We start from the raw sequence: 12,026 nt of genomic DNA on the forward strand, positions 1-12,026 counted from the left end.
TCACTGCCTGACGAGGTGTTGCTTTGGAAAACCTTTTGCATTACAGGTGATATGAAAATGATAATTTTTTACAATACAAGGTAGGATGACTATACAGTGCAGAAAAACATACAGTTTTTCAGCTGTAGGTATGGCAGAAAACAATGTGTAGGAATGGGAAATTAGAGAGGAATATAGCAGGCAGTAGTGGTAACAATCCGACTGATTACATGTCATTTTAACATAATGTTCTACCTGTGTAAGTATACTGGTGTATGGTAACACAGACATATTGATCACAGTGTCAAGTTTGTATGACATGTAGGTATGTAACATAGTACTCAATAGTTTTATTAAGAATGAATTATCTTCCAAAGCATATTTGAAATTAATTGGGGCCATATTTTCTTTTGGTTACTGTTTGTTTGCTTTATTTGGTAACATATCACAAAAGTGCAATATTGCAACAATACAGACTTCTGAGGCTCTAACCATAGCCCTAGTCGTGTTCAACAGTTAGACTAACAGAACACAGAACACAACCAATAAATGCATCATGGCTTCAATGAGTCTGAGAATGAAAGAATGATCAAATTCATGAAGGAACAATTAGACAATGGAAACTCGTGGTCTCTTAGTGTTCAACCATGATCCTGGTATTACCATGCCCCCTAGTGGTAATGTGATGTCATCTTACAACAAAATCACTATGTCTTTCATCTCTTTAAAGTTCTAAATAATGTCTTTAAAATGACTCCCTTTCCGTGTCCTTTCATGTGCTCACAACTGCGTCTTGTGCAAATATTTGTGAAAAGTGAGTGGGCGTGAATGTGGCACATGTAAAAGAGTATGTAGTGTCTGATCATACAGACTCAGAGAAGAAACCTTTAAATGCCATCAGTATGAGTGGTCAGTCTGAGTAGTTTCACCACAGCACTGTTAGGGGGTGCCATGTCCACAGGCTGGCTGCCGGCTTTGTTCTTGGCCCTGTGGTCAGCTCCATGGTCCAGCAGTGTCTTGACAAGCTCAGGATTAGACAGCTGGGCAGCAATGTGCAGTGGAGAGTCTCCGTCCTTACTGTGGTTGACACTGGCGCCTGTCCAGATACAGCTGTTATCAAAACTCATGGGGATGTACATACACATCAAAATGATGATGACAATAATGTTTATCACAACAAAGAGACCATATCATCAATCACTATCAATATCATACAAAGGCTTGGTTGAATGTCCAATTGTGACAGTTTTTTTTACCTTCTTTTTTTTGGAATGACAATTAATGTAGTCTATTATCCAACTGAATCCTATTGAGTTATCTGTGTGTGTGTGTGAGTATAATATTAATAAATTGTCTGTATATTGTAGCTTCTAGGTAGAAGAGAATTCAGAGGAAAGGAATGGAAGAGAAATTGGAATACCTAGTTGCAGCAGTCTCCTCACTGTGCTGAGGTTCTGATTGGCACAGGCCGTGTAGAGGGGAGAACCAGACTGATCTGTGCTCAGGTCAATATCCACTCCATACTGCAGCAAACTCTCAATACACTCTGTGTGACCTAAACATAGAACAACAAGGTCCAACATTTCACTTTAGCAGGAAATTCCAGAAGCACGGCCATTGTTTTCTTTTGTAGTTTTTTTTTTTGGGTGGTTGAGTTTCGTGCCTCAGTGTCCTAACCCAGACAGTTAGTGACTCTAGTCACGGACACGGCTGTAAGATGGGGTCGGAGTAAAAGGTTTTGCCCTTTGACCTTTGGCGGCTGCCTGGTGGATGGGGGAGGCTGAGGCGCTCGCCCCCTGAGCAGGAGCCCCGTGCTGGAGGAGCAGATCCACACAGGCGGTGCTCCCACTGCCACAGGCTGCTGAGAGAGGGGTGTTCCCAGCCACGGATGGAATGCTCACCTGCATGCACAAACAAAGCCTGGTCCGCCCATCTGACAGACACTAAACTGGGTTCTGTGCATTCAATGCAAGAACAGAAATACTGAGTCATTAGAGGGTTACTTTAAAAGTCTAGTATTGTAAGCAAGACTGCGGTTTTAACTTCAGTGAAGTAAGCTGGTTGTCCTGATTTAACATGTGACTTCTTGTCTTGCCTTGTGGTTCTAAAGGGTGGGACTCCAGTGTGAACACAGTGAGAGTATTGTTGCTTGAGGTAAAAAATAATACCAAATATGGGGTCAAAGCACATGACAATGAATTTCATAGCAAAAAGGCAAAGTGTAGACGGCCATGTTTACTCACATTAGCTCCATGCTCTAGTAGTGTCTTAGCGCATGCAGTATGTCCCTGAAGACAGGCTACATGCAGGGGAGAAACCTGCTCAAGAGTCACCAAGTTAACACTGGTTCCCTGAAGACAGATTTAAAACGAATGTAATTATTTTACCTCAAGGATCATTTCTTGAATGCTCCGCTCAGTGCTGCAACACACAATACACAGTTTGCTTGGACCAGAATAACAGGAAAACAGCAACCCCTTGCGAAACAGGAACTGCAGTGCGTGTTAGGTAATGGTTCAAAAGTACATGTAAACACGTATACCTGTTTAATAATACGGCTCAAAGAAAGAAGCCTTCCATTATATGCAGCATCGTGAATAGGAGACCAATCAGACTCTTCATCTAAAGAAACAATAGTAGATGTGAATGGATCAAAACAGGACGAGGTTTAATGCAACACTCTCTCCCACTGTTTTCATTCAGACACTTACCTGCCAGCAGTGAGTTTGAAAAGAACATCATTTGGCCAGCTTGGTGTGCTTGTTCTTTCTGGATGTTCCTATATCCTCCAGACTCAGCCATTGTTCACAGGGCAGTGACAGTATCCTGTAGTGTGGGGAACTTAACTGCGTCCGCCTCCCGCTGTCTAAAAGAGACTCGTGTCACTCCACTCATCCCTGGCTGCTGGAGGGCAGTTCTGCAGGGTTACTATCCCTCGCTGTCTGTCTGCCACTCACAGAGCAGGATTTCAGGGCGGTTTGGTTCCACACACTGAATTCATTAGGGCCAATAGACATGCACTGAACAGGCCCAAAGATGTTGAGGAGGTTTGAAATCTGACACTAGCATTGTCGACACACTCACATCATCTCCTGCTGGAAACCAGTCGAGGAGAAAAGGGGTGGAGAGAAAGGGGAGGAGGGAAAAGTACCATGAAAAGGAGAAAAACAAGTTTGTTTTAGAATGCCAAACATGCTTTTTGTTAAGTTTTTGTTTTGTTTATTTAAGAATGGTACGTAAACTAAAAGCAAAAACATTAAGACCACAGCTTGACAGGAGAGTGTTCCACAATGGAATGGAAAACCAAGACATGAAGTCAATAGACAGGTATGTGCATTGGTGCTGCTAATTATGGCACACATTTTCTTTTCAGTTGCTTCTCTGGGTAACGGTAAAATTGGCATCTATTTCACCAGGCATTTTTGTGGAATTGAGATTACATCGCTTTTCTAAATCAGCTAATGAACAGTAACTACACTGACAAAAGATAAAAAATGACATAGTTTGGTCCAAAGGATTTTTGTAACTCTGGATTTCCTGCAATAATCCCCGATTCCACTCAATTCCACGTGAGGTATCACAGAGGTCATTTGCATGCTCAGACAGCTCAGAGAAACTTGATTAATCCTCCGGCATTGTGGCTCTGAAGTTCATATATGCTTAGTAGAAGTGGTGGTGTGTGATTCTTTCTGCAATGCGTTGAATGAAGTACAGATTTAATCATACATCAAACAACTACCACTGAATTTACCACACTGTGGCCAGATACCTTGTCCCAACCCAAACTCTTGAGTCTGGACCAAGGTATGTTGCCACCTCTCAATCTAGTTCACTAATCTGTCACGTTTCACTGGCTAGCTAGCTCACTCAGCATTTTTTTTCTAGAAACTTAACTAGGGTAAGCCTTCTTGCAGTGCAAGGATTTAGCCTCAAATTCTATGCCATGAATGTAATGCACATTCCATTGTCAGTGCTTTCGGATACACTATAAAATACAGTACAAGCAAATGACATACTTCCAAACAAACTGAAGATAGCAAAAATAAATGCGTCAGAACCCATCCCTTTGGTAAAGGTCGTCCTATCCTTATTCAATAAGAATGAGTTTACAACCACTAGATGGCAGTGAGGGCAAAATAACTAAATTTCTGTTGGCTGTAACATCACATCTTAATCTTAACATCTTAACAGAAGCTTGTGTAACCTTTGGAAAACAGTAGGCCACAGAAACAATAAAGGTGTTCACTAGAAGGTATTTGTTTTCATGAATTACTTTTTTGTCTCTGTAAATGGAAATCTGATAATGTTTCCTCTTAGGCCCTCTTCCTATGCTTTAAAGTTTACAAAACTCCTTATAACCAATTGAGCCGGAAAACATTGTGTCGCTATATGCTCAATATTTTAATTGACAAAAAGACAAATGTATTTTGAAATGTTTATGACGTGCTTGTACAATGCGAACTGGGCTTGGTAGAGCATCATTTTTTAATGCCCAGTAGCCTACAACGTCTAACAATGTGCTATTGGTGACATTATGGTATTGTATTACTGTTATTAATATGTCTATTTTTCTTTTGTCTGTTCAGACTGCTGGTAACTTACCTTAGGCCTATGGCTTGCCAAATATCACAGACTTCTTTTTTTCCCCCTCCGCTACAAATGTGGCTCGGTTGCACCCTGACTGGAGGGATTAAGAGGAGGCACATGATGGCCCAACCCGTGATTTCACTGGGAACTCAAGCCAGTCTTAATGAATGAATTTCCTTTTCTTTTTCTCTTGACACTGTGCTCGGGCACAATCTACACATAATGGCATCTCCCCGACTCGAGACGTTTTGTTGTCCGAATCGAGATGCTGCAACAGAATTTGTTGTAACTTTTCAGCCTCTCTTCTTCGGTGCTATCTGCATAGGTAGTGCAGCTGTCAGCCTCATATTTTCTATCATACAAATTTTACCAAAACGAAGAGGATACAGGCGCCTTGGACAATATCCTCTCCCAAAACCTGCTTCATCGTCTAGGATATTATTCATCATCAGCGTGTGCGACATTTTGGGATGCGTAGGTAAGGCCCTCTTTCCTCCTCATCTAAAGCTCCCTCTGTTTCGAGTAAGAACTCTGTTTCTTTGGTAAGAACACCTACTTGGTTCTGGCACAGTAGTTCTAACGCGGTCTTGCGAACGTAAATCAGATTGACACACCGCGTTGTACGTAGAACGTTTTGCGAACCATCAAAGCAGTCCATTGTTCACACAAAAGTTGCATGGCTTTGATGTAGTCTGCTTATTTGTGAAGTAACCTGTAAACGCATCATTTTCATGACTAGGTAAAGTTATACTTAAAATATTATGACGCACCGCCATAAATTGTTGGTTGATCTGGAAAATTATAAAAATTTATAAAACAATTGGGTTCTATTGAATTATTTAGCTGTTTCTGATTGGACAAGAGACGTTCCATGAGTTGGAATATCCCAGGATATCCCAACTCTGACTTTTCACAGCTAATAATAAATCACTCCGCGATGAAACATTCTATAGCACGTTGATACAATTAAGCGATAACCGTTAATTCAAAGTTCTTATAATTCCAAAAGACGTTGACAATGGAACTATTTTTTGTTGCGGAGAAACAATGGCGAAATAAACATTTTTTAATCAATAACTTCGTGTTTAAATGTTAATTGGTTGACTATAAAATTGTTTTATAAAAGCAATATAGTACTCGTGCGAGTGGGGTAGGTAAGGGATATTCCCACGGGTGTTGTTGCCTGCGCCACTCGGCCTCCGGCCTCGTGGCTACGGCCGAACACCACCCGTGGGAATATCCCTTACCTACCCCACTCGCACTCGTACTATATTGCTTAAGTGACAAGCATCAGTAAACTATAATCTTCGGCTGAGGAGTGGGGCTGACATCGGTGATGATACATTCAAGTTAGTTTCCTGTAGTATGCTACCATGCAGACATTGATGCATTCGGGCCTAATAGAGGCCTACTCATTCAGGCACTCATCAAAACTAGACATGTGCTGTTGATATGCAACTGCTCTCTCCGTTCACGACGTGTGGTTTTCTTTTAAACGCACATGAAAATAAGGAGAGATATGTCTTCCATAATTTTCCTATAATAGGTTCTACCATCATCTCAACTGATCTCCACACTCCACATAAAGGATCTACACCACTGTTATAGCTGTGTACTTGTCTATTTGAAGCCATTCCTAGCTCAGAGACCACTAATCCTACCATTCATCACTGTACCGCGGCCAACGCTATACAAATCCATTCTTTGATTTGATGTATGGCTGGGCAGAGCTCAGAAAGATATTTAGGCAGGAATGGAGGGGAGTCCTGCAATACATCTCCTTTGTGGCTATCAGCAGTAAAGCAAAGGTTTCATTACTAATTCTATTAATGAGTCTCCAGCATGTTTATGTAAGGGACCTTTTCTTTATGCCAAATGGTACAAGCTGATTCTGGTCTGATGTTTGTGATACTTTTATTTCATTTAGCTTATTCTATTTAACTGTGATTTAATTTTGATACTTTCAGACAATATATTTGGACAAGGACAATGCGGTTTAACCGTTTTTGAATCTCCCCAGGTATAATTCTGAGATCAACCATCTGGCTGGGCTTGCCCAACTTCATCAGCCAGATCTCTGTTGCCAATAACAGCAATGTGTGGCCTGAGGTCTTCTGTGTGGGCAGCGCGGTGCGTACTCGAAACAACCCCCTCATTCTCAACTACTGTGTGTATGCAGTGCATGATTCATATTCAATTCCCACTTCACTTTATCATACCAATCTGACACCAGGATAATGAAGGAAAGAGATTTTGTGTGATTATTGTGAGGCTGAGAACAGAATTGAACAGTCCACAAGTATGAGTACCCCCCCCAAATAAGCTCTATTGTTGGGCAAGCTTAGGACTAAACCCTGCCCCCGGTTGGAAAGGAAAAAAGCAACTTTATTTAGAGCAAGACATTCTCTCTATAAGTGAATCACTCTGGTAATTGGTTTCATCTAACGTTTTTGTCACAGTGCTCCTCAGTGTTATTTTGGGAAACAACTGGCGGAAGTTTCAAAGTAGATCTACGCAATTGTAGGACTAGAAATGGATGGATATCTTCAGCCATCACAATTACTCAGTTAAGAGGAATTTGTTTTGAGTGTTTCTATAATGGATCACTTACTGTGGCCCTCTACAGATGTGGATCCAGCTGTTTTTTAGTGCATCATTTTGGTGGACCTTCTGCTACGCAGTGGATGTCTTCCTGGTGGTGAAAAGGTCTGCAGGTATCAGGTATGCTGCTCGTGCCGTGTGATCCTTCCCTCTTTGTGAACTCGGCAGACAGATTGTAAGATATTTATGGATGTTTTCTGGGCTCTGGTGATTATTAACCATTTAACCCCTGGTGTCTTCCTTTCTGTGGCAGCACCATTGTGTTGTATCACATGATCACATGGGGTCTGGCTGTGCTGCTGTGTGTGGAGGGGGCGGCCATGCTCTACTACCCATCGATCTCCAGGTGTGTTACTCAAGGAGCTGGATATGGCCACGTTATATTACTTACTCTTGCTTTTATGTCTATAGATGTAGTGTTTTATTCTAAATGTCTTCCAGCTTAGTAATAATATCTAAAACGTTAAAATGATATTAAAACGAGAGCTAATCATACATTCAAACATTCCAGGAGAGTGAATTCTGTTTGATGTTTAAGTTATTTTGTGCACGGTGACTGATATGTTATAGCACATAGCGATAGCACATTTATAGATATATGAGATATCAAATCTCCTTTAGCTCAGGGTGTCTGTGTTCTTCCTGTCTTTTCCCCAGCTGTGAGGAAGGGCTCCAGCATGCCATACCCCACTACATCACTACTTATGCCCCAATGCTGCTGGTCATCATAGTTAACCCTGTTCTATTTTCCCGGACTGTGGCAGCTGGTAAGTCTTTCATTTATCCCTGTTGAATTAACAATGATTGATTCGATATCAGTATTTTTTATGTATTTCACTTTTTTAAAGTTATAGTTAAGGTCTTTAGCAGACGCTTTTGTCCAAAGTGACCTAAAAAACATTAGATAAAAAAACAATACTGCAATATTAATACAAAACAATATTAACTATCATTTAAAAGTAAAACAATCAATTATTAGTATAATTATAGTACCAAATGATAATACCAAATATCAAAACTGTAATTATATTTATAAAGTGTAAATCAAACAAATGTTGTTTTAAAAGGTCCAAGTTGGGTGTTAATATTTTGTGGACTGGCTGGGCATACTATGAGCAAACTGAAATATCACAAAGGCATGCAGAAATTCTAGCCTAGGAGAAGGACAAGTATAGTTGAGAAAATAGGAGGAAAATAGAAAATAGGAGGGGTCCAAGTACCAATCCCTGAGGTACACCAGTGGAGAGATGGTGAGATTTTGACACAGGAAATCAGAAAACTTGTTTGAAAATAACATTTTCAAGAATCTTCGACAAAAAGGGAAGAAGGTAGACAGGACTATAATTCTTCACATCAGATGGGTTAAGTGAAACTTTTTTAAGCAAAGGAGAACCTGTGGAAAAAATGTGGTGCTTTTGTCCGCCGTGTCCCCATCTTTCTCAAATCTGGTCCTAAGCCGCCTGACTATAAGCCTGTTTGAATGATTTACAAAAGTTCCTGATCTGAATGAAGTATGCGTGATAGTAAGTAAAATGGTAGGCGAGATTGAAGAAGGTTGGTTGGAATGGGGTCCAGATGACATATTGTAGAATGACTACGTTTAAGAAGCATAGAGACTTCTTCCTCATTAAGAATTACCTCAACAATGTCAATACAAGGGTAAACCCGTTCAAGAGGTTCACAGAATTGCACACTAATGGTGGCAACATTTTCCCAATTAACAATTTACAACAATACATCTACTTTATTTCTACAATCATGGTATAGTTGGCATTAATCATCATTAGTGCAGACAATTATAAATAATGTATTATTTTGATTATCTACTCTCCAACCTCAATCAGGACCTCTGGCCTGGAGTTTGATGAAATTCTATGAATTCTATCATGGACAAGAGCTTGAAAATCGGCTATTTTCTAAGCTCAATTAATTCAAATCACCAACTTTTTCCCCACTGAGTTTCTTTTTAATTTCTCAGAGCAAAGTGTAATTATTAAATATCACAGCCAATCTGATGAGAAACTGGACTAAGGCTACTTTGACTGAAACTCTTGTGTGTGGCTATTTAACCAGGGACAGAGTTTGTCCCTGTCCATCCCTTACCATCTCTTAGAGCTTATCATGACTTACTTTCAACCTTTCATTGCAGTTACATCCTTATTGAAGGGCCGGCAAGGAATCTACACAGAAAACGAGAGGCGCCTGGGAACAGAGATTAAAATACGATTTTTCAAAATTATGCTGGTGTTCTTTATTTGGTAAGATATCCTCTGGATTCAAAAAGTCATCTTTTAAATTCAGAACGAATGCCATTTTGTTTGCATGATATTTTATTCTGGGGAAAGAATGCAGGATGAGCCCGTGTATCCTTGGATGTGTTTTTGAGCTCCCTCCAAAAGCATCCGATTTCAAAGCCATGTCTCACAGCACTCTGCATCTTTATGTCTTGCTTTTTGTCAGGTTAAAACACCTGCCCCTTTGTCAAAAGCATCCTGGGAACATTCAGTCCTCACAATGAATAAAAAAAAACGTTGTTGCTTTTTTCATGTACTTCAGACAGGGATGTGATTCTTTACAAAATCATCAAAGGCATTTTTCATTAGAACTACAGAAGTATCTATCAAAAACCTAGTCTTACCTGAGATGAGCCTTTTGTTGTCATTTTGATAAAAGAATTAAAGATTTTTGTTTTGAGTGTAAAAAAAATAAGGAGAACTGTTTGTGTTGTCTGCTGTTTAGCTGGTTGCCCAATCTCGTCAACGAGGGTCTGCTCTTTTATCTGGAGATGCAGGAAGACATCGAAGCCAATAACCTGAAAAACATTCGAAACGCTGTGCTCATCACATGGTTCATTATGGTGAGTGGAAGCATAACATCAAACCTGTGTTATGATGGGGTTCGAAATATATAGACCCTCAAAAATACAAACACCTTTTTTGTCAAACTGAAAGTGTGTTTCCATCTGAATATCTCTTGGCTTCCATTTGTGTTATCCAGGCCATTTTGAACCCCATGCAAGGGTTTCTCAACACGCTGGCCTTCCACGGCTGGACAGGCCTGGATGTGGACCTGAGCCTGCAGCGCCGCAGGGAGCTGGGCTGGGACTCGGCCTCCACGTCTGTGCCCACGGCGGGGGGCTACAACCCGGTGGTGGGCTCCACCCTCTTCTACCAGGGCCACGTGCAGGAGGCCAAGAAGAGCATGGCAGGCAACGGCCAACAGCAACAGCCATCAGATGGCGTCAGCGTCGTCTCAGAAGGTAATTGGATGTGGCAGGGCAGTGAGGGCTCTCCAGTGTATCAAGGCTGGTGACAGATGCACCAGGCCAGATACAGCTGACAAGATCATGATGGCTGCAAAATGTTTTCTTGTTGGACTACCTCACACAAGTGTGCTTTGAACCGTTTGTCATGTCTGCTTGTTCTGTGGTGCTCTATTGTGAGTGTGTGTCTTTAAGGGCCTTCATGGCAGCTCTGACAGCTGGGATGTGTGGGACCCGTGAGGTGAAAAGGTCAAACTTTTACAGTCTTTGCTGTGTCTGTCTTTTACGCATCTCAGGTGGAGTTAAGAGTTCAGGTAGCACTGTAATGTAGCAATTCAAATCTTTAAGATCATTGCAATTTCTCCAAAGATATTTGAATGGTTATTGAAAGATACATTTGTATTTTTGAGGAATTAAATATCTTATATCATTTGTTTGTATGAGTGATTTAAGGTTGTGACCTGCTGCAAGGGTTTTTATGTATAATCCCAACTGAAATTCATCTATGAAACAAGGGCCACTAATACCTCTTTTTTTATTTATAATTTTATTTCATTTTCTCATCATGAGTCCAAAGTGTTTTGAACTAAGGGACATTTGTTGTTTCTGGTGGTAAAGCTGTGTAAAGCCACAAAATCATTGTCTTCCTTCTCTTCCATAAAAATTGGCTAGTAAAACAATTTGTGCCGTCTTGTCCAATAAAAAGATCCACACAATTGAGGTGTTTTCATTTAGTTAATCCATTTAGTTGAACCTTTATGGAGGTTATCATTACTGTTGTAAGTTACATAGATATAAACCACCAACCTTTGATTCTGACATGATATGGTGGTTCATTTCTGTGATCTTTATTAAGCTTGTCAGGGGTCGCTGTTTTCTACTTAGCTACCATCAGTAACTTGCAGTAAATTGCTCTAGTGTGTGACCGCTTTAAAGACACTATGCTTACCAAAGGGAACATACCATAATTAACATGGTCATTTGCCCCATTTTGTCTTGCTAGGTTCAGAGTCTAGTACAATTGAAATCCACATTTCCAGTGAGCTGCGAGACTATGAGGATGTAGACGCGGACGGTGAGTCGCTGGAGAATTCCACAAAACGCTAGATGGGGCTCAGAGCTGAATCACCAACCAGTCTGTACGGTCTTTGAAGTCGACGACCTTCCACACTTCCTTTTAGCAGTTGCTTTTCCATTCCACCCAAATACTCTGGCACTTACACCTCTTTTCAAGTACACATCACTTTATTTTTAGATTTCCTTTCATAGGATTCAATGGAAATATGTTCCCACACAACAGAGATGCAGTGACTGGAATATTACGTCAGTACTTGGACTTAGCCAGAACCTTCACCATCACACACTGGACAGTATACAATGTGTTATAGTACCCGCCTGATTATATACAGAAACAAACCAGAATTGATGTGATACAATGTTTAGTGAGCAAATGTAACTCATATCGATGGCACTACAATATTGGTAAAAGCCCTGTTGCTTGGGGTAGGTGATTTGAAACCATTTTTGAATGTTTATTTCTTTTTGTACTTGTTTTATTAAAGATTAATATAAAGATTCATTCTGGAAAGGAAATTTA

General features: G+C 40.5%; 2 protein-coding genes across 2 annotated transcripts; one reads left to right on the plus strand and one right to left on the minus strand.

The window, feature by feature from the left end:
- Positions 1–387: 387 nt before the first annotated feature.
- On the minus strand, positions 388–3,074 carry LOC105898094 (ankyrin repeat and SOCS box protein 9). The gene is made up of 6 exons (XM_012825097.3): positions 2,691–3,074; positions 2,522–2,601; positions 2,223–2,330; positions 1,730–1,880; positions 1,400–1,534; positions 388–1,075 (listed from the first exon to the last, which is right to left on the minus strand). The coding sequence occupies exons 1-6, from the start codon at positions 2,779–2,781 to the stop codon at positions 867–869; spliced, it is 774 nt and encodes a 257-aa protein (XP_012680551.2). The 5' UTR covers positions 2,782–3,074; the 3' UTR covers positions 388–866.
- Positions 3,075–3,141: 67 nt separating this feature from the next.
- On the plus strand, positions 3,142–11,894 carry gpr143 (G protein-coupled receptor 143). The gene is made up of 10 exons (XM_012825072.3): positions 3,142–3,306; positions 4,566–5,044; positions 6,587–6,696; positions 7,193–7,287; positions 7,421–7,513; positions 7,825–7,934; positions 9,317–9,425; positions 9,907–10,024; positions 10,165–10,426; positions 11,433–11,894. The coding sequence occupies exons 2-10, from the start codon at positions 4,789–4,791 to the stop codon at positions 11,534–11,536; spliced, it is 1,257 nt and encodes a 418-aa protein (XP_012680526.2). The 5' UTR covers positions 3,142–3,306; positions 4,566–4,788; the 3' UTR covers positions 11,537–11,894.
- The last annotated feature ends 132 nt before the right edge of the window (positions 11,895–12,026 follow it).

Source organism: Clupea harengus, chromosome 2, assembly GCF_900700415.2.
Source record: "Clupea harengus chromosome 2, Ch_v2.0.2, whole genome shotgun sequence".
In the NCBI taxonomy this organism is placed as follows: domain Eukaryota; kingdom Metazoa; phylum Chordata; class Actinopteri; order Clupeiformes; family Clupeidae; genus Clupea; species Clupea harengus.

What these genes read in the sequence shown, in the direction of transcription:
- LOC105898094 (XM_012825097.3), bottom strand. Translation starts at nt 2,781, where the DNA reads ATGGCTGAGTCTGGAGGATATAGGAACATCCAGAAAGAACAAGCACAC. An exon ending in TTCAAACTCACTGCTGGCAG is followed by an intron (nt 2,602 to 2,690) that starts GTAAGTGTCTGA and finishes TTGTTTCTTTAG; the next exon opens with ATGAAGAGTCTGATTGGTCT. An exon ending in CCACCAGGCAGCCGCCAAAG is followed by an intron (nt 1,535 to 1,729) that starts GTCAAAGGGCAA and finishes TTCTATGTTTAG; the next exon opens with GTCACACAGAGTGTATTGAG.
- gpr143 (XM_012825072.3), top strand. Translation starts at nt 4,789, where the DNA reads ATGGCATCTCCCCGACTCGAGACGTTTTGTTGTCCGAATCGAGATGCT. An exon ending in AAAAGGTCTGCAGGTATCAG is followed by an intron (nt 7,288 to 7,420) that starts GTATGCTGCTCG and finishes TTTCTGTGGCAG; the next exon opens with CACCATTGTGTTGTATCACA. An exon ending in TACTACCCATCGATCTCCAG is followed by an intron (nt 7,514 to 7,824) that starts GTGTGTTACTCA and finishes TCTTTTCCCCAG; the next exon opens with CTGTGAGGAAGGGCTCCAGC.